This window comes from Camellia sinensis, chromosome 12, assembly GCF_055761805.1.
Source record: "Camellia sinensis isolate YWXY chromosome 12, ASM5576180v1, whole genome shotgun sequence".
Lineage (NCBI taxonomy): Eukaryota > Viridiplantae > Streptophyta > Magnoliopsida > Ericales > Theaceae > Camellia > Camellia sinensis.
This window is the reverse complement of record NC_138972.1, coordinates 48,262,627-48,285,189: the sequence shown is the minus strand read 5'-3', so window position 1 is coordinate 48,285,189 and position 22,563 is coordinate 48,262,627. Positions and strand designations below refer to the sequence as shown.

Below are 22,563 nucleotides of genomic sequence, written 5' to 3'. Positions count from 1 at the left end.
CTAATCACATTGAGTATATTTGATTTAATATTGTTATGACAAATTCCAAAACCCTTATGTAAAATTTTGATTGCACTGAAAAATTATATAAAGTAAAGGGGGAGGAAAATTAGGGCCATACCTGGAGATAGAATTGATTTGAGAATATTGAGTCTTTTAAACAGATTGAATCTTCATATGTAATCAATTTCAATTTCAGGGACATGAGCAATCTTGGGCCAATCCTCTCCTATTCCCTTTTCACATCTTCTACTCAAGTGTTTGCACCCCTTGATGCTCAGACAACGTAGTTCAGTGAGATGTTGCATATCTTTTGGCAGAGATAGCAAATTAGGGCAATTATAAATTTCAAGTTCTTGAAGTGATGTGAGACATGGGAGGACGAACTCTGATACTGTTGTCAAGTTCTCACAACTTTGAAGTTTGAACTGATTGAGTGTGTCAGCAGCATCTTGAAGTCCCTTGGGCAAACTCACCAACCGCGGCAGATCAACCAATGTTAGTGATTTAAGTCTTCTCAGCCCCTGCAAATCATTATCCCCTGAGAATTTGAGAGCAAAACAATAGCTAATCTTCAGATGCTCAAGGGCAGTGAGGTATCTCATGCCAAATGGCAATGAAGTTAGCATTGGACATAGTTTAATTTCCAACTTTCGTAGGCAAGTGAGTTTTCCTATCCCTTCACCTAAAGCAGTCAGTTCAAAACTATCATATAGCTGTAATTCCTGGAGAGAAGTCAACCCACCAATCTGTTTCTCAGGCAAACATGTCAGCATTGATGATAAACCCAAAAAACGTAGGTTAATTAGTTTCCCAAAATCTTCAGGCAATTCACATAGTGCTGAACCATAAAGATTTAAATATTGCAAGTTTAGCAAGCTATTGCCAAAGCCTTTAGGGAGTGTTTGCATACCATAACAGTACTTCATGTTAAGGTACCTTAAGTGCTTCAAATTTACTACGTTCTTGGATAAGAAATTAAAATGTTGGCCATGGTTGTCTTCAATGTCAGGGTTGTTAAAGTTTACCACTCGTAAGCATCTAAAACTCGAGATTATTGTTTCAACTGATGATCCAAAGGTGGACTGTCTTTTGCTCGGAAAAAGAATGGTTCGCAACTTCTTTGCTTCAATTAAAGGCCTTGGAAGTTCACCATATGAGCTCGAATCGAATGATACATGCCGAACCTTGTCAGGATTTACCTTGCTATTTGTCCTTTTCACAGTCAAGCATTCACTACCGGCCACATATTCTGCTAGATCATGAACAAGATCATGCATTTTATATGCTTCACCCCCCTCATATTGAAGAAAGGACCTCCTGACCAGCTCATCTATGTAATTTTGACCCGTATCTTCTAGTTCTTCATTATTGTCCAAAGACTCTATAAATCCTTGTGCCATCCAATAATATATCAACTCGTGTTTGCCGATTATTTGATCCTTCTCAAATAATGAACAATAGGCAAAACACTGTTTTAAATACGATGGCATTTGATCATAACTCAACCTTAGAACTGGTAAGATATCATTCTTATTTTGTGCATAAGCCCAAATTTCGCTATCCCTCACAGACAACCAATCACGCTGATTAGTTTTTGAATGCAATGCCGCTCCTAAGGTCCTTGCTGCAAGGGGAACTCCCCCACATTTCTTCACTATATCTCTACCAATATTGATTAGGTTTTGATGCTTGCTCTCTTCTCCTTTTTCAAATGCCCATTTTACCAATATAGATAAACACTCATCGTCTGAAAGACCTTTAAGTTCATATGGGTCCATGGTGTGAACAATTGAAGCAACTTTTCTACTTCGTGTGGTTACAACAATTCTGCTTCCTCTTGCCCCGACTATCAACATATCACGAAGTTTTGCCCATTCTACGGGGTCCTCATTCCATACATCATCTAGGACGAGGAAATTTTTTTGATGACTTAACACTCCTCGAACATGACTTTGCAACTGGTCAATTTCCACATTATCACACGTGTTGTCCCCTAACGCTTTCAGTATTTTAACTAGGATCCTTTTGATGTCAAAATCATCTGAAACACACACCCATAGTCTTTTGCTAAAATGGCATTCAATTTTGTTGTCATTGTATATCGACTGTGCAAGGATGGTCTTTCCTAGACCCCCCATGCCCACTATGGGAATGACATCAACATTTTCATCACCACTAGAGGACACTAACAATTGTACTATAACTTCTTTTTCACGTTCTCTCCCAATAACCTCCGCACTACGCACAAAGGAGGAGGTTTCCTCCCTTCTTTTTATCTCAATTGTCCTATCTTCACTTCGAACGACAAACTTAAACTTGCTCATGTCTAAAACAATCTCATCTAGCATCTCACTAATATCCTTTAGCTTATGAGCCACATCACAATGAAATTTAAAAGGATTTGAGGGTGTAAAGAAATAGCATACCTCTCTCATCATGCCCCTGTGAGTTTCCCTTTGTCTTTTCAAGGCCTCGGTTGCAACTTCATCCAATAAGTCGTCAGCATCATAAACTACAACTTTGAGCCTTTGTAGCCATTCTTTTACAGCAAGGTTGCTCACTTGCTGCTTTTGTGCATCTACAAGGACATTTTGTATGGTCAACATCGTGTTCTCCATCTTCTTCAGCTCCTTCTTAACACCCCATGCTAATCCAATCTGTTGGAGAGCATACGACCCCAACTTTGATAAAATATTTTTGGCAATGCTAAATATAATTTCTTCAGCCATATGTTACTTGCCCAATGTTGTGGATATGTTTATTTTTGGCAATGCTAAAGAGAAGGATATGTTTATTGTGAACTAGATGTGTTCATTTCAAACCCTTTTAAATGCTAACTACTATAGCTGGGAATGTGATGCACATCAGAATAAAAAACAAAAAAGGAAAAAGAAAACTTACTTGGGGTACAGGGTGAACTTTGGATTTTGGAATAATTGGCTGGATATGAGGAGAAAGAACCCTTACTTGGGGCAAGGGATGAACTTTGCTTTTTGGAATAATTAGCTGGAGGAGGAGGGAACAAACCTTACTTGGGTCTTCAGCTTTGCATCTTAGAATTAGGAGGGTATTCCCTTTTATCCTTCCGCACTCCACTTTTTGAATGTATATGTATAAACTAAATTTTCCTTCCAGTTATCGTGCACTCATCTTTTATCATTTTTCTTTTGCCAATGGACAGACGAATGGTATAATTGTTGATTTAGCATTAAAACAAATGATTGAAGGACAATTGGAAATGTGGATAATAAAAATAGAAGTGGAGTGAGGGAGGATAAAAGAGGAATGCATATATAACACTCCACTACAATTTTTACCAAAAGAAAACTTTTGTTTAGGCAAGGATCATTGGCCCATTCGACAACGATGACAAGGCTAGGGGACCCTTTGAATTCTCAAAAAAATATACATTGCCCGATTTACGATAGGTTGTTTGGTGCGACTTATTTGAGTTACTTATAACTTTTTTTTATTCATGAAGTTTGTGTTGGATTATTTGGTACAATTTCTGCTTACAACTTATTATGCTTATTACTTATTTGATAGAAATAGCTTAAATAAATTGAAAACAAATTGATTATCTACAAGCTGGAGAATGAGTACTATTAGTTTCTAGTTTCTAATTATCAGCTTTTAGGTTACAATAAACTGTACCAAACAATTCAACTAACTTGAAAAAAAATGATTGTTTGAGTTGTTAAGCACACTATAATTGAAGAAGAATCCCAATCTCTCTAACAGCAACTATGAAAAATCCCATTTTAAACACCAATAGGATTTTGTCATGCATGTCCATCTTATGAATGAAAATCCCTCCCTTTTTTTTTTTTTTAAACTGGAGATCACATGTGATTTCTTGTACCATGGAATGTTGTCAGCAATGTCTCAACACTTGATGCATACACTTGCTCTTTAGAGATAATTTTAGAAATACTCAATCTAGATGCAACTGTTAATCTTGTGACAACGTTAGTTACAAAGATGGTTTTAAGTCAACAATACTACTCAAGTTGTATTTTTTAGGGATCAAAGTAAGGAAAGTATATTGAAAGCTCTACTAACAATACTTCCTGAAAGTTCCGCCACTCCAAAAAAAATAAAAAATAAATAAATAAATAAAAATCCTCAAAGAATAAAATAGTGTGGGAATCATGCCGTGCCATATTGTTTTTGTGTCATGTGCGGGTTCGTATCAAAAGCGACCCCAACACTAACACGACTTGTTTAACTAAACATGTCAATTATCTTGACATTGACTTACTCGTAATCGTGTTAATCTAAATACGACACACTTGACACAGTTAGCATAAGAATATGTTTAAGATTATAAGCAAATTGTACAGTTCATTGCAAGCAAATTTGTTTCGTATTGCATGCATAGTGGTAACTTGTTTATGAAAATAATTCAAAAGATTCATGACGAATTCACTAAATATCTAATCTAAACTATTGTTAATTATTAATGTCCAAATATCTAACAAGACATGTTTTCCTCTAACACCAAAATATAATCCAATTGTTAAGAATAAAACACTTAAGATCATATGACTACCAGATTCGGATTGCATTTGGGTTACTTGCAGGTCAATAGTTTGTGTCCACGTGTCAAGACAAATTTTTTACATGGGTAAGATGGGTTGTGTTTGAGTTACGTGTGTTTAATGCGAACATGACTCATTTAATATTTTTGTATTGTCGAGTCGTGTCATATTTGTGTGTGTTGAAAATAGATGAACCGTAACCCTCTAAATATGTGTACGATTTAAATTGTATTAACGAATTGCATATCTAATTCCCATGTAAAGAGACAAATTAAGAATATAGAGTACATGCACGTTTGGTTGTTTTTATTTTTATTTTTGAGTTTCTGAAAAACATAGAAACTTGTTTGGCGAATTATTTTCAAAAACGTTTTGGGCAAATATTTTGAAAACAATCTACTTTTAGGAAATACTAAAAAAATGATTTTGCATAAACATAAAAACAAGTAAAATTGAATTTTGAACTCTTCCCTAGAATGTGTGTTTTTTGAGTGTAAACAAGTAAAATAGAAAAAAGAAAACAGTAAACTATAATGGTGAGCATCTTCTTTTTTATTTTTATTTTTATTTATATATATATATATATATATATTAAGGTACCCTTTAAAAAGTTGTTGCCAAGCCCAGGTAGAAACCAGGATAACTATCTAAACCAAAGGGAAAGAACTCTGGCAAGGTCTGGTCTATCATCTCTATTCATCCACATCAAATATTTGTCTTTTTTTCTTTGTGAAATTTTGGAGGGAGTATTGGTAAAGGTGAGAAATAGTGGTGAGAGCTTTAACTTTTTCACCAAAAAGATGAAGGGTGCAGAACTTTGGTCACACGGTTGTTTTTTAGTGGTAAAAAAAAAGTATATGAATCATGTAGTCACATGCTCTACTACCAATATGCCCAAAACAACAACTGAAAAAAGCCAAAAATGATTTGACAGAAAATGCTTTTAAAAAGTAAAGTAGGCAGCACTGTAGATACAAAAAATGAGTTTTGTTACTAATTATGATTATACATACACATACACATTTTTCTTCTTTTTTTATTTGATTTTTATATTGTTTTAACTACCAGAGGCTTGATAGTTGAAGTAATGCAATATTAAGCATCATTAATCCCAACTAATTATAGAAAATGGATGGCTTGAAGTATAAAAACATGCCTCCTCACTGTCCAAATCATAATGAGTTGAAAACTTTTGCTCCCTAATTTTCTTCTCCAAATCATAATTCACTGTAGGGAGAGTGGGTGAAGGAAAAGATGACATGTAGCACTTTAGAACCAAAGATTAGAACCGAAGACCTTTGATTGATTAAGAGCCTTGTTGATTGCTTCTTTAAGTACCCTCTTTATTTGTTTATTTATTTATTTATTTATTATTACTTATTTTTATTTTTTTTCTCATTCCATTATGAGATTTTTCTTTTGCTGCTTTTAATTGCATGCAAGCTCCTCCACATTTAAGTATGCTTTCCACATTATTCACTTAAAACAATCAGAACTCAGTAGCACCCATGTTTCACTTGGATTTAGAGGTCTACTTAAGAGAAAGTGTGGTTGTACTAGAGGTTCAATGGCACAATTGCAATATGATTTAAAAAAACACCTTTACATGGCAATACATTTGCCATTCTTGTTATAATTGTTCAGTTTAAAACTTTCAATCTATTTGAATATTGACACATACAATCAGTAAGTGGGTCCAAAGGGTAATTTCCCCAACATCAGGTACATACAGGTCCCTTCAATTATTACCTTCAATTATTAAAGCTCACACAGTGAAGCCTTAATTTCTGAAATCATTGTCTTCACAACTAGCAGCTTCTTCATCCAAAACCCTTCATTATCAAAACTACTCACAGAATCATGGCAGAAACACTTGTGTCTAACATTGCAGGGGCTGTTCTTAAAAAGATAGCCTCCCTTGCTCTTCCAGAGATCAACTTGGCATTGGGTGTGAAAAATGAATTGAGAAAACTCGAAAACACCTTATCCACTATCAAATCTGTACTTTTGGATGCAGAGAAGCAACAGGCAAAGAACCATGCTGTGAAGGATTGGCTTGAAAAGCTTAAGGATGTTGTTTATGACATCGACGATGTGTTGGATGACTTCTCAACAGAAACCCTGCGCTGGAAAGTAGAGGTTCGCGGGAGTCTGATCAAAGAGGTAAGCAGCTTCTTTTCAAGTTCAAATCCACTTGTTTTTCGTTCTAAAATGGGGCAAAAGATAAAGAAAGTAAGGCTTAGACTAGATCACATTGCGGCAGACAAGAGAAATTTTCACTTCACTGAGCAAGTTATGGATATCCAAGTTCAAAATACAAGGAGGGTACAAACACACTCGTTTGTTCGGACATCTGATGTTATTGGAAGGGACTGTGATAAAGAGACTATCATAGAACTTCTATTGAGCTCTTGTGACCATGAAAATTTGTCTATTATTCCCATAGTTGGACTTGGAGGCCTTGGAAAGACCACACTCACAAAATTGGTGTATAATGATGAGAGGGTAGAAGAGAACTTTGAACGTAAAATGTGGGTCTGTGTGTCGGAAGATTTTGATCTAAAAATGCTAATTGAGAAAATCATCAGATCTGCAACCGGAGCTAATTGTCCCCAGTTAGATATTGATCAGTTGCAAACTTACCTTCGCGATAATTTAAATGGTAAGAAATTTTTACTAGTGCTTGATGATGTTTGGAATGAAGATTTAATGAAGTGGAAGGAATTGAGAGATCTGTTGATGGGTGGTGCCAATGGAAGTAAAATCATTGTAACAACACGGAGTAAGAAGACTGCTTCTATTATGGGTACCAACACATCATACAATTTAGGGGGTTTATCATCTGATGAGTGCTTGTCTTTGTTTATGAAATATGCATTTCGAGGAGGAGAAGAAAAAAAGCATCCAAACTTAGTTGAAATTGGAAAGACAATTGTAAAGAAATGCGGAGGAGTTCCCCTTGCTGTTATAACCTTAGGAAGCTTATTGTATATGAAAGCAGAGGAACGTGACTGGTTGTATGTAAGAGATAATGATATTTGGAAATTAGAACAAAAGGAGAATGATATCTTACCTGCATTGAGGTTAAGTTATGATCAAATGCCATTGGACTTGAAACAATGCTTTGCTTATTTGTCGTTTTATCCAAAAGATTATGATATGTTAAAGGATAATGTGATCCAAGTATGGATAGCACAAGGATTGATTCAACAACCAGATGGAAACCAACTGTTGGAAGATATTGGAGATACATATGTCAATGAGCTGGTGTCCAGGTCATTCCTCGAAGTTGTTGCCGATGATGATGAAATTGAACTAAGAATGCACGATATTGTTCATGACCTAGCTTTGTCGATTGCTGGAGCAGAGTGGTTAACAATGAACTCTGATACCACAAAGATCACTGGAAGGGTTCGGCATATAATGTTTCCCGAGCATGATTTATCAGAGAGAAAATTTTCTCTTCCCTTGCAAAATCTGACGAGGGTGAGATCCTTTTCATTTCAAAATGTAGAGACGTCTGTTAGCTTATCCTCTCTTGATATGCTTATGTCAACTTTCAAGTGCTTGAGAGTGTTGGCTATAAAAGGAGCAGATTTTGAAGAGTTGCCAAGCTCTGTTGGTAACTTGATTCATTTAAGGCATCTTGACCTTAGCTGTAATAGGTGCATCAGAAAACTCCCTGATTCCATCTGCAAGCTGCTGAATTTGCAAACCTTAAATCTCTTCATGTGTATGCAACTTCAAGATTTACCTAAGGGCATTGGAAAGTTGATTAACCTCCGGGCTCTATATTTGACTTCATATCAATCATGCTTGCCTGAGAAAGAGCTCGAAGGCTTGACCTCACTTCAGTTCTTGTATATTTTCCATTGTAAACATCTTACATCTTTATCTTCTGGGATGCAGCACCTCAAGGCCCTCCGAACTTTGGTTATATCACACTGTCCGGGGCTGACTTCTCTCCCTAGTGAAATGAAATATTTGATTGCCCTTGAAACACTGCACATATTCTTTTGTCCAGAACTTGATTTGTTGGAAGGAGAAGGTATGCAAGGCATTAAGAATCTTCGATCTCTAATCCTCGAAAGCCTCCCAAAGTTGGTTGCTCTGCCAGAGGGACTTCAACATGCTGCTTCTACCTTGCAGTGTCTACGTATTCTACGCTGTACTGGTTTTGCAACAATACCAGAGTGGCTGAGAAATTTCACGTCTCTTCAAAAACTTGAATTGGAATACTGTCCATTGTTGTGCCCGTCAGAAGGGATGCGTTCACTTCCTCCAGTGCAAGAGTTACGTATTAAAGGGTCCTCCAACTTGAGTAGAATATGCAGAAGGGAAATTGACGATGCAATAGATTTACAATCAGAGCCAGACAACCATTCATATCCGTGGCGTGCTATTCACATCCCAGATGATGTCAGTCTTGATTCAGATGCATATGACTTGGACATCTATTTGGAACATAAGGATTTTGAAACCGATTCATATGACATTGGTAACATGGATGATGATAAAAGCGAAGATACCAATTCGGCTTATTCCTTCTCCATGCCTGATTGTTGATTTTCACTTTGTCTCTGATGTTGTTGATATTTGATCTTGTTGATATTTCATTAATAGTATGATGTTGCAGGCTTCAACCTCATTTCCCTGGAAGCTTTTTTTAAGTTAGTGCTCTGTCTCTTTCTCTCGCCTATAAATATTTGTCAAGCATTTGTAAGATGGGTATGTTGTAATTTGCATTTGAAATGTTTATCGAACTTGTTTTTACTTGTGATCCTGTTTTTTTTTGGTGCTTGTGTTGAGAGACTCTATGGTACAACCCTTTAAAAGGTGTGTATCATATGCACCTGTTATGTATTTTTGTGGTTTATGTTATATATTTTTGTAGTAAATGTTATGCAATTTTTTGGTGTTACAATCACTTGTGGTTTAGAAATAAAGTTAATGTTATGCATTTTTGTGATAATATTACATATTTTTTTATCCAAACATTTTCTAACAAAAAAATGTGTAACATTATTAAAAAAGAAATACGTAACTTTATCATAAAATATGTAACTTTATTTCTACTTACCCAAAAAAAAAAAAAACTTTATTTCTAAACCACAAATTGCTGTAACTCTATCAGAAATTTTTTGTAACATTTACTATAAAAATACATAACATATATCACAAAAATACGTAATAAAAATGTATATAGTACACATTTTTTAAGAGGTGTGTACAATACTAGTACCCGCTTGTGTTGGGTGGAAATATTTTCTTATTTCTCAATGTCATGACATCTTTGTTCGATATCATTTGCATAACAAGCTTTATTCAATTTCGTGAGGATGATTTTGACTAATTAATGGAGCTGTATGGGTGATTGAGAGTTCCTAAAATTAAGTTGGTAGGGTTGCCAGTAATTTCCATTTCCTCTCAAACAGCTCTGACAAATGCTCGTGTACATATATAAATTTTAATTTTGTTTTAAAGGCCTACATTGTTAAATTTAAATCTAAAAAGTATAAATTTTGATTTTGTTTTAAAAACACACATTATGTGCCGCGGTAAAGATCTTGTCTACTAGATCGAAGGTTTTAGTTTTGAGTCCTAATCTCGTCAGTGATTCTTATGTGTAGGAAAAGTAGAAAAATAAAATTTGTGAAAGCTATATAAATAGTTAGGGAAAATTGTGTATTTTACACTATTATTTTGGTTTTTGTACTTTCATTGTAACAATTTGTCCTTTAATTTTACAATTTTCCTTTACGTATTATATCTAATGGTCAAATCAATAATATTGGTCAATATTTTTAACCCAAAAAAATGACTATTTGGTAATTAAGGCCTCATTTGGGTAGATGTTATTTTAGTAACTTTTTGACCTTTTAGCTAAAATATAATGTGAAAAAAATTAGTATATTTGGAATGATTTTTTGATTTTTTATAAAAAGATATGCAAAAAGTACAGAGAAAATGAAATATTTGACTTTTTAGTATAGATTATAAGCTTTTTGATTTTTTTAGTAACTTTTTAATTTTTATGCTAAAACTATTACATGCCAAACCAAGCCTAATTATCGGCAAAATGGGAAAATCATTCGTTTATTTCTCTCTTTACTTGGTCACCAGCCTTGGACAACGGAAAATTCTATTTTCACACACCAAATCTCCTTAATCCACACACTTAATGAATTTTTCTTATATTACATTTTTTTCCTAAAATAAAAATACTAAAATATCCTCATCTTTTCAACCTAAACCCTAATTCTCAAACTAAAACACAATTGTGCCGTCCGCGATCATTAGCCTCCACCTTCGGTGAACTTTCTCCACTGTCACTATCACCACATGTTGGGTTTTGCAAGATTTTGTGCCCCCGTTGACTATTTTGTTTTTTGTTTCGATAAATACTAGCTAGAATGTGAATGATTAATAAATTTTGGGTCTATTACATAATTTCTTGGAAAGTCAAGAATCTGGTTTAGATGTTTTGAGTTGTGAGTAAGTGAGGGATAAATATAATGGACAGTTTTGGGAATGGTGCAAGTGGACGCAATTCTAAAACATTATGTGATCTTCTTGAAGGACTTGAAATTCATTGAATCTGGCAAACTTGATCACAAATTTAGAGACTCAGACATGCGTCCAAGTTGACCAACAATATCACAAGTATTACCCCCCTCTCTCTTTCTCTCTGATGCACACACTCACAAAACATCAGTTTATGTTTGGAAAATTATAGAATTTTTTTAAAACTGTAAATAGAGAATGTTATGGGATGGGCTGGGCTGGTAATGGCGACTAGTGATGGTAAAGGGATGAGAATGACAATCATGGCATACTTTTCCAGCATTGGTTGGCCGTCGGTGAATGGAAAATGGTGAGCTAGGGTTAGGATTAGGGTTTAAAAAAGGAAGGAGATGAGGGCATTTTTGGTATGATAAGTTGTGTATTGAGTAGAAGATGAGATCTTAAATTCATTAAGTGTATGCCTTGAGAAATAATGTGCACAGAAAATATTTGGTATGTGGAAGTAGAATTTCCCTTGGACAACCATTTACTTGACAACCAAAAGGAAATAAAAGACAATAAACCCATCTTGTCATGTAGGGTTTATTGTTAATTTCATATTAGTGTTTTGAGAAACAATATAAAGAGTAACAAATAGTGATTGTCCTGGAGCAATGCCCCAAGGCCCCGTTTGTTATCCGCTATCACAGTCCACTCCGGATTGTGATAGATGAACAGTGAACAAAGCTTCCGTTTGTTTTGATTTTGGAACTTCGGATTAGTAGTCTGAAGGGACTATGATGGGCCTCGCCAAAGGGTATTAGTAATCCGGAGTGAGAGATGGTATTAGCAACTAGTCCGTTCGGATTGGGTGTTACGGGACGTCTGCTCTGAAGTTCGGCTGGTCAACCGATCAGCGCAATTTTTTTTTTATTTTACTTCTTGGGCATTTTTTTTTTAAAACATTAATGTTTAATGTTTTTGTATTTTTTGTTAAGTAAAAATCATAATTTTATTTGTTTTATTATTTTATATAAAAAATAATTTAACAATCCTCTCACTAACAAAACAAACACAATTTTACTAATCCCTTCACTATGAAAACAAACACAATTTTACTAATCCTCTCACTATCAATCCCATCACTAACACTCCTCTCACTATTAATCCCCTTACATGTTATTTTAATAACTTTTTGACTTTTTAGCTAAAATATGAGGTGAAAAAAATTAGTACATTTGGAATGACTTTTTGATTTTTTATAAAAAGATTTGCAAAAAGTACAGTGAAAATGAAATATTTAACTTTTTAGTATAGATTACAAGTTTTTTGATTTTTTTAGTAATTTTTTGATTTTTATGCTAAAACTATTACATGCCAAACCAGGCCTAATTATCGGCAAAATGGGAAAATCATCCGTTTATTTCTCTCTTTCCTTGGTCACCAGCCTTGGACAACCATTTACTTGACAACCAAAAGGAAATAAAAGACAATAAACCCATCTTGTCATGTAGGGTTTATTGTTCATTTCATATTAGTGTTTTGAGAAACAATATAAAGAGTAACAAATAGTGATTGTTCTGGAGCAATTTTTTTTGGGTAAATATTGTTCTGGAGCAATGCCCCAAAGAAATTCAATAATTTCCTTTATCATCATGTAGACCTCTGAGTATATGAACTTGTAACATTGTAAACCATAGCTATACTTCGTTTAAATGAAACCTAGTTGATTATTATGAATAAAAATGCAACTAAAAATTGATTTGTTGTGTCAAAAAAATAAAAAATATATTCTGTATTGAATTTGTTTCTATTTGCAAGAATGGGGTGGGTAAAATAATTATTTACAACTAACAAAGAGTTGTTTGGAAGATTAAGACAGTCTGGATTTAAGGCACAATAGCTTGCTCTGACCCTTCATTGGGGCTGAAATTAGGTCTAATTTAATTATCTGAACCATTCATATTGTAGGATTTACCGGTAGAGTATCTATTAAAAAAATGAAATTAATCGGACATTCGTAACCACATGATCATGGTATAAAAAATGGATAGTCTATTATCAAAATCATGCTTACTATTTATTTTTTAAAAAAACAAATGTGATATTGTTATGTGGCTACAATTGTTTGATTAACCTGATTCATTAAATGATCATTCTACAATATGAATGATTCGGATTATCGAAATAGACCCCGTATCGGCCCCATGAGGGGTCACAATAGGTTGGTGTGTGTTAAGGCACAACATCATCCCTCAAACCTATGAGAACTTAGATGCTCATATCCGCCAATGATAATCCTTTAACAATACAAGTGTAACATTACAAAAAAGAAAAATATTTGGTAGCCTAAAATTTTGTGGTTCAAATGGCTCAAATCTGTCAAAACGACGTTGTTTTGAGTGATTTGAGCCATTTTGAGCTACCTAGCATTGTTGTACAAAAAATTTGTTTGGTTATAATTTTCAGAAATTATTTTTAAATGGATTTTCGTTTGTCTTTACTCTACTTTTTTTTTCATATTTTTATCATTTTTTATTTTATTTTATTGTATATCAAAGATTGGATGCATCTAAAAAATAAAAAAGGTTAACTAAAAATGAAAAAAATTCACAAAAAACAAATGAAAATCCAAACAAAAATACATACAGATTTTTGTTAAAATTTTCATCAATTTTTACTTATTTTTTAAAAATATTTTAGTTAATTTATTTTATTTTTTAGATACATCTAAAAAGTACAAAGAATTGATTAATAATAATAAAAAAAAAAATCACTAAAAATTAAAAAAAAAAAAAAAAACTCATCTAAAAACAGTTTTTGAAAAATCAAACCAACCATACATTTAACTTTTTGGAATACAACATGATAATGCATATTTAAGTAATTTATGGCCTTCATTAATATACATACATATAGTTCCAATCATTCATTTAATTTTTACCTCTTTTTAGGATGGGGGGATGACGAATGTAATATTTTTTTTCCTGAAGTATAGTTAATTTATTTTGTTTGTGAAAAGTTCTAATCATTAATTTCAATTTTTTTTCCCCACTCTTTCTATAGGGCAATTGAATAATATGGGGTCATAACAAATGTAATATTTTTTTTCCCATTAATTTCTTTCTATTCAGTGTTTCACAAACATGAGATCAATGATCCATTCTTATCTTGTTTTAAAAAACAGCAAAATCATAAAGTTGAATGCCTAAACATTCGAATTTGCCCAAAATATATCGTAGCTCATGACGAAGCAATGTGTATTGGTTGCCACATAATTTTTCACAAACCGACCAAATTCCACGTCATTCCGAGCACATGTCATCATATGTCTACTAGTACCTTTTTGCCTTTGCCTTATTTAACTCTAACCACACTCTCTACTTTTTATTAGTTAAAGTACTCTTTATTTTACCTAATTACTTTAGCTATTGTGTTCTCTAACCACACTCTTTATTTTAGCTAATCATTTCAACTAACCTAATTAATTTTTAAAACAAAAAATACTAATTACTGATATTTTACTAATATAAATTTGCAATAATAATAAATTTTCCTATACAAACATACAAAACCTGTAGAATGAGGAGAAAAAAAAAATACAATACAAAATAAGTTATTTCGTAATTCATCAAACAGAATTGAAAGAACATATAAAATTGCTACAGACACATATACATATATAAAATCTCAAATCTAAGACATAAATATACAAAAATTCAAGATATATACATGCATATTTATTTGGAGAGCCTATGGGGCTCTTCAATTGTAGCCACCAAAAAAATAGAATGGTAAAATAGCTAGCCTAATAGCCAGCCCACTGGAGCTCAAAATTAGAATTATATTAGCTAAAATACCTAACAAGCCTTTTTTACCTATCCCCTTGGATCCATGAGTTCTTGAAATTCTATGGTCAAGCACTCTACATCACAAGCTACGTCCAGAATTTTTTGTCAACTTTGGAGAAACCTCGGAAATCATGGTCTTCCTTCACATTTAAAACTCTACTCCAACTTTGATCCTGTCATGATACAAGTTCAACAACATCAAAGATCTAAGATTTTGCAGTAAGACCTATAAATAGTTCTTATTATTACTTAACAATTCTCAGATGTAAGAACCTTTTTTTTTCATTCACCATATTTACAAAAAATAGAGTCGGAAAGCATGGTATGATATTATATTTTATTCCCAATCCTCTATTTCTTAAGAATTTTCATGGTTTGATTTGATTTCAAATTTTATAGAATCATAGGTAGTGGTTCAGACTTTGATTTCCTCCTAACCTGAACCATGGTCACTCCTATTTACATGTTTAATTAATATCTCGTGCGTGTGTGTGTTTGAGACAGAGAGGTATTTATTGTGCTATCTTGATAGGTCTTGTGGTTTTCTATACTGGAAATTCTAAACTAATTAACGCTTAAAGCTACGTATATGATAATGAGAAAATTTATGAAAATACCTGGAGAAAGAGTTGCTTGCCTTGCTTGCTGATGTTGTAGTGAGAAGGTTCAAATTTTGCCCCATCAATATAAATTTCAGGCACATGAGCTATCATGAAGAAATCCCTTTCAAAACATCTTCTAATCAAGACCTCGCACTGCGAAATTTTTAGAGAATGTAGCATAGTGAGAGACTGCATCTCTTCTGGTAGGAAAAACAAACTATAACATTTCTCAATTTCAATTACTTGAAGTGATTTGAGATTTGGGAGAACAGATTCTGAAAGGGTCTTCAACTTGACACAATTTCGAAGTGTCAAGCTATGTAGTGAAGTAGCAGCGTCTTGAAGCCCCATTGGCAAACTCACCAACTCTCGGAGATCAGATAAAACCAATATTTTAAGACTTCTCATCCCTTGTAAATCATTATCCGAGAATTTAAGAGTATCACATTTTTTAATTGACAAGTTCTCGAGGGAAGTAAGGTGTCTAAAGCCAGCAGGCAGTGAAGCCAACTTTGGACAATTTCCAACTATCAAGCTATTTAGTGAAGAAGCAACATGTTGAATCCCCAATGGCAAACATACTAATTCTGGAAGATCAGTTAATACTACTTCTTTAATACTTGTCATCCCTAGTAGATCATTATCTTCTGAGAATTTAAGAGTATCACACCATTTAATCGACAAATACTCAAGGGAAGAAAGGTGTTTAAAGCCAATAGGCAGTGAAGCCAACTTTGGACATTTCCTTATAAACAATTGTCGGAGGCAAGTAAGGTGTCGTATCCCTTCGCTCAAAGACGTCAATTCAGGATTATCATAAAGTTGTAGTGTCCGGAGAGAAGTTAAGCCACCTATCCCTTTTTCTGGCAAACATGTCAGTCTGGATGATAAGGCCAAAAACCGCAAGTTGATTAGTTTGCCAAAATCTTCAGGTAATTCATGAAGTCCTGACCCATACAGATCCAAGTACTGCAAGTTTAATAGCTTGCAAAGAGATTTAGGATGTACCTTTGAGCCACGAAAACTAAGATACCTTAAATGCTTCAAATTTCCAATGGGCTTACGGTGTACATGTTCAGTGGAATAAAAAGGTTGTTCAGTGTCATCATCCAATTTCGCATCTGTACATTTGCAATTTAGCACACGTAAGCGACTAAAACTTGACAATTCTGCTTCAATGGATACTGCTAAGTCAGGTTCTATTTTTCTTGGTACAACAATGGTTCGCAACTGTGCTTCAATCAAAGGTCTTGAAAGTTTGTGATAAGATGTTGAACCAAATGATACATGCTGAACCGTATTAGGAATTACCTTGGTATTTTCTCCTTCCAAAGTCATGCATTCACAACCTGCTACATATTTTGCAAGATCATGAACAAGATCATGCATTTTATATGTACCTTCCCATTGATCGGGTTGAAGAAACGACCTCCTCACTAGCTCTTCCATATACTCTTTGCCTATATCTTCTAATTCTTCATTTCTCTCTGAAGATTGTAAGAATCCTTGTGCCATCCAAAGATATATTAACTCTGTTCTGTGAATTGTTTGATTCTTCCCAAATAATGAACAATAGGCAAAGCATTGTTTTAAATTAGATGACATTTGATCATAACTCAACCTTAATACTGGTAAGATATCATTCTTATTTTGGACATGAGCCCACATCGCGTTATCCCTCACGGACAACCAATCATGCTCATTAGTTTTTGTGTACAACAAAACTCCCAAGGTCCTCGCTGCAAGAGGTACTCCACCACATTTCTTCACTATTTCTCTACCAATATTGATCAAGTTTGGATGCTTACTCTCTTCCCCTTTTTCAAATGCCCAGTTCACCAATATAGCTAAACAATCACTATCTAAAAGACCTTTAAGTTGGTAAGATTCCATAGTGCGCACAATTGAAGCAACCTTCCTACTACGGGTGGTGACAACAATTCTACTTCCTCTTTCCACTGACATCAACAAATCATGCAATTTTTGCCATTCTACAGGGTCCTCATTCCATACATCATCCAACACAAGGAAAATTCTCTCTTCACTCAGCATTTTTTGAACAAGACTTTGCAATTGCTCAATTCCTGCATTATTGCAATTATTGTCCCCTGCAGCTGTTAGTAACTTTCTTAGTATCTTTTCTATATCGAAATCATCAGAGACACACACCCACAATCTTTTGGTAAAATTATCTTCGATCCTATAGTCATTATATACCAACTGTGCAAGCGTGGTCTTTCCTAGACCCCCCATTCCCACAATGGGAATAATGTGAACGTCCTCTCCCTCCTCGGAGAACAATAACAATTTTATTAAATCTTCTTTATCACTTCCTCTCCCAATAACCTCCGGAATACGCACAAAGGAGGAGGTTTCTTCTCTTCTTTTCATCTTGATTGGCTTTTCTACAACTTGCACAACAAAATTAAAATCTCTCATCTCCGAAGCAATCTCATCTAGCCTCTCCTTGATATCCTTTATTTTACGAGCCACATCAAAACGAAATACAATTGGATTTGAGCTTGTAAAAAAGTGGCTTACCTCTCTCCTCATCATGCTCTTGTCAGTTTCCACTTGCCTTGTCAAAGCCTTGGTCGCAACTTCATCCAACAAGTCATCAGCATCGTAAAACACAAGTTTGAGCCTTCGTAGCCAATCTTTGACAGCAAGGTTGGTAATCTGCCTATCTTGTGCATCAAGAAGAACATTTCTGAGGGTGGAGATCTTGTTCTCTAGCATCCTCAGGTCCTTTTTGACAGCCCATGTTAATCCAGATTGTTGGATAAGAGACGACCCCAGCTTGGACAAAATTTCTCTGGCAAGGTTGAACAGAATTGCTTCTGCCATATCGTACCAGTCTAAGGAGGCTGCAAAAGACTTGAGGATAAGATAAGGTTTCAAGTTTGACTCTCCTTAATGAGCGAGGTTTGCTTGGTTGTTAATTTAAGGAATTGAGATTACTCAAGAGCGCAAACTGATTCAAATAAAAAAGGAGGATGCAAATGGAGATTAGAGAAATGATATATGACGTTCGTTGCTGCTATAATTATGAGAAATATTAAGAATCATGAAAAAAAAATATCATGAAATCCTTCACGAATATTTCTCCTCCTTTAATTAGTATATGGTACTTTTTGTATGTGTAATCTAATAGTCGAGATTTTTTCATGATCATTCTCATGATATTTTATATAGATAGGATTGCGGTCGGGGCTAAGCGGGGCAGGTGCTTGGTGCTACCGTTTTGTTTATTATATTATAAATAAATAAATAAATAATTTGAAACACGCCACGGTCATGGTTTAGGTGGAAAGAGTTTAGAACGACATTTTAAGTCGACTTTAGGAAAATAAGGGAGAAGGTATAAACAAAACAAAAAAATAAAAAATAATAATTGAAACACCCCACCGTTTTCTGTTGAGTTCAACTGTAGTGAACGGATTTAGGTGAAAAAAATAGAAATAAAATTCACATTTGCTATAATAAATAATAGGTTTAATTAGTTGGGAAAAATAAGTAGAACATAGTATAGAAATTGAATTTTGTAACTGTTTTTCATCAACTAATTTAATAATTGTTTTTCATCCAAAATCCAAACGTCATTATCAATTAGACTAAATTGGCATAAAAATCTAAAAAATTAAGAGTCAAAATTGAGTCAATTGAAAGTATAGAGACCAATACGACACAAGAGACAAAATTTAAGGGCTACCGATGTAATTTATTCTAAATTTTAAAAGAAAACCAATGTTGAAATATAAGTCACTTGAAACAAATGGTACTTCAATTATACAACCTATAACAACCATATAATATAAAAAGTACATATAGCTACTATATATATAACTGTAACAATTAAATTAAATCAAAATAAAAAAATAAAGTTGAATTCAAACTGTGAACCAACCAATAAATTTAATGTTCAATATCATTCTAAATCTAATTCATTCCCATACCAAATCATAGAAAATTCAAATTCTAAAATCATTAAAATAAGTAAAAAAGTAATATGATCAAGCTCAACATTTTTGAAAAGTAAAAAATTACAGTAATGATAAGCCAATAGTTACATATTAATCAAACACCATCTCTTTCAATTTTGTAAGGATGGTTGTGAATTGCTAAAGAAATTAAAAAATATATCCGTGTCCAAACTTGACAAAGCCTCCATGAGAGTTTGCACTATTGGATTAACTAATTTACTTGAAAAAAAAAATAGAAGAAAATGTATTAGAATAAAATTTATTGACTATTTTTTTTTTAAATTAAATATATTAAATAGGTGAGAAATTGGTCTATTACATCATAAATTTCAATTATTTATTTATATTTTGTTTAGGTGGTGTGACAGCGCCTACCCGCTTCCGCCCATGGAGGCTCCGTCAAGTTTAGATAAGGATAATTTTTTTAATTTCTTTAGCAATTCATAATTATTCTTACAAAATTAAAAGAGAGGGCATTTGATTAATATGTAACTATTGTCTTATTATTACTGTAATTTTTTACTTTTTAAAAATAATGAACTCGATTGTATTATTTTTTTAACTTGTTTTAATGATTTTGGAATGATTTGGTATGGGAAGGAATTGAATTTATTGGTTGGTTCACGGTTGGAATTTAACTTTATTTTTTTTATTTTGATTTAATTTAGTTGCTACAGTTATATATGTTGTAGCTACATGCACTTTTTTTATTATATGATTGTTACAAGTTGTATAATTGAAATACCATTTGTTTCAAGTGACTTATATTTCAACATTGGTTTTCTTTTAAAATTTAGAATAAATTACGTCGATAGTACTTAAATTTTGTTCCTTATACCGTATTGGTTCCTATACTTTTAATTGACTCTATTTTGATCCTTAATTTTTTAGATTTTTATGCTAATTTGGTCTGATTGATAATAATATTAGCATTTTCGATGAAAAATAGTTACTAAGTTAGTTGATCTAAGTCAAAAATATATAGTCAAAATTAAATCAATTAAAATTACATAAACCAAAATGACACAACAACAAAATATAAGAATTATCGGTGCAATTTACCCTAAAATTTATTTTCACAAAAAAATGTTTTTGAGACAAATAAAAATATTATAAAATTCAATTTCTATACAATATTTTACTTATTTTTTCCAACTAATTAAACCTATTATTTCTTATAGCAAATGTGAATTTTATTTCTATTTTTTTCACCTTAATCCATTCACTACAATTGAACTCAACAGAAAAAGGTGGGGTGTTTAATTATTAATTTTTATTTTTTGTTTTAGCAATGATATATATAATTCTAATTTAAGAGTTCCAAATAGAATTCTAATGAGTTAACAGATCAAAAGAAGATGAAAAAATTAATAAAAAGTAATAATAATTACATATAAATTAGTGTCACGTAATTAAAATTCTTTTAAAATTCTTATTTTAGAATTACTAGACATTTTTGTTTATTTATAGCTTCTACCTTATTTATTATTATTATTATTATTATTATTATTATTTTGAACGAGCTTCTCCCTTATTCTACAAAAGTCAACTTAAATAAAAGTGTTGTTCTACATTCCACCAAAAGCAAGACCGTGGCGTGTTTCAAAATTTTTATTTTTATTATTTTTATTTTTTTAAATATAATAAACAAAAGAAAAATGAGTGGGAGCACTAATTAGTGCAACCATTAATGATGTGGCAGTGAGTGGGACCTACTGCCACAATGTTTTTGTGCCTTGTTTTTTTTTTTTTTTTTTAAAAATGGTGGGTGCCAACTCATTAGTGGTGCTTTAGAGCACAACTTTTAGTGGGATGTAGCATTACTGTAAACAAAACGGTGCTGTTGTGCTGTCACAACACCATGACAGCACATTTTTTAAATAAAAAAAATAGACGACAAAAAAAATAAATTATATATTTTTGGTGAAAAATACAGTAAATTGTACTGGTTACAGTAATCAGATCGATCTAATTTTTTTATGGATAAAATACATTAAAAAAATCTAACGAAATAAACGATTTGAATTATCAAAATAAGACATGTGATGGATCCCACAAGTCGAAACAATCTCGTCCAATCTAAAATAGTTACTAGAGAGATTAACAAAATGAAATACATGAAATAAACGAAAAAATGAATAGTTTAGATTATCAAAATGAAATTCGTGATGGGCCCTATGGATCGAAACAGCCCGGGGGATCCTTCTATGTGTACATACCACTTATAATAATAGAAGAAAATGGCATGATTTCATATTTTTTGAGTAATAACTAAAAAAATGTCATAACCAAATATTACATGATGCATAACTAAAGGATTCATGAGTTATAATAAAAATAATATTATAATTAAAGAAAAAAATTGATCATAGCTAAAAAAGAAAATGATATAACTATGCACACATTTCAAGGGTGTGCATGTTAGAATTTCCCTTACATTTTTAGTTTGTTTTAAGAATAATTTTACATGTATTAACAATATTACTCAAAGTCTTACTAAAAATGCACGAGGTCAACTATGATTGGATGTCAAAACAAACAAATAAATAAATAAATAAGGGACAAAAAAAAAAAAAAAACCCCTTGGATTTGAACTTGGTAACAAAATAAACTCTAAGTTTTCAATTTTGTTAATTTAAATTCTAATCTTTTGATTTATTTTTAAGGGATTTTTATTGATAAATCCCATTTAAAAGTGTTTTAACCCAAAAAGTCCATGAATGAATTTTTTAACCCATTTAGTCTCATACATGTATAGTTTTATTCTATAAAGTCCTTTTTCTTGATTTATACTATTTTCTTGGACACTTATGCCCTTATATTTAATTTTGATACCCTTATAAATATTTTTTGAACAGTTAACAATTTTATGATGTGAACATTCATATTTTAAAATTCACATTGGTAGGAATGTAAAATTGGCCCGTAGACGGCCCAAAACCCGCCACGAGCCGGGGTGGGCTCGGCCCGTTGACAATGTGAATATTCACATTGACATGTTAACATTCACATATTAACTCACATTAATAGGAGTGTAAAATTGGCTGTAACAAGCCCGCGTGGGACCTCGCTACAGCTC

The 22,563-nt window shown here is 32.9% G+C and overlaps 3 protein-coding genes across 3 annotated transcripts; 1 reads left to right on the top strand and 2 right to left on the bottom strand.

Annotated features, from left to right (window-relative positions):
* Nucleotides 1-173: 173 nt before the first annotated feature.
* LOC114290928 (putative disease resistance protein RGA1) lies at nucleotides 174-3,121 on the bottom strand. The gene is made up of 2 exons (XM_082898472.1): nucleotides 2,905-3,121; nucleotides 174-2,660 (listed from the first exon to the last, which is right to left on the bottom strand). The coding sequence occupies exon 2, from the start codon at nucleotides 2,619-2,621 to the stop codon at nucleotides 174-176; it is 2,448 nt and encodes an 815-aa protein (XP_082754598.1). The 5' UTR covers nucleotides 2,622-2,660; nucleotides 2,905-3,121.
* On the top strand, nucleotides 3,046-9,324 carry LOC114290927 (putative disease resistance protein RGA1). Its single transcript, XM_028234943.2, has one exon. The coding sequence runs from the start codon at nucleotides 6,405-6,407 to the stop codon at nucleotides 9,108-9,110; it is 2,706 nt and encodes a 901-aa protein (XP_028090744.2). The 5' UTR covers nucleotides 3,046-6,404; the 3' UTR covers nucleotides 9,111-9,324.
* A 5,324-nt stretch (nucleotides 9,325-14,648) lies between these two features.
* Nucleotides 14,649-18,476, bottom strand: LOC114297863 (putative disease resistance protein RGA4). Its single transcript, XM_082898471.1, has 2 exons — nucleotides 15,517-18,476; nucleotides 14,649-15,072 (listed from the first exon to the last, which is right to left on the bottom strand). The coding sequence occupies exons 1-2, from the start codon at nucleotides 18,346-18,348 to the stop codon at nucleotides 14,986-14,988; spliced, it is 2,919 nt and encodes a 972-aa protein (XP_082754597.1). The 5' UTR covers nucleotides 18,349-18,476; the 3' UTR covers nucleotides 14,649-14,985.
* Between the last annotated feature and the right edge of the window lie 4,087 nt (nucleotides 18,477-22,563).

Coding starts and splice junctions, on each gene's coding strand:
- LOC114290928 (XM_082898472.1), bottom strand. CDS start 2,621: ATGGAGAACACGATGTTGACCATACAAAATGTCCTTGTAGATGCACAA.
- LOC114290927 (XM_028234943.2), top strand. CDS start 6,405: ATGGCAGAAACACTTGTGTCTAACATTGCAGGGGCTGTTCTTAAAAAG.
- LOC114297863 (XM_082898471.1), bottom strand. CDS start 18,348: ATGGCAGAAGCAATTCTGTTCAACCTTGCCAGAGAAATTTTGTCCAAG. Junction 15,073..15,516: donor GCAAGCAACTCTTTCTCCAG/GTATTTTCATAA, acceptor GTATCATGACAG/GATCAAAGTTGGAGTAGAGT.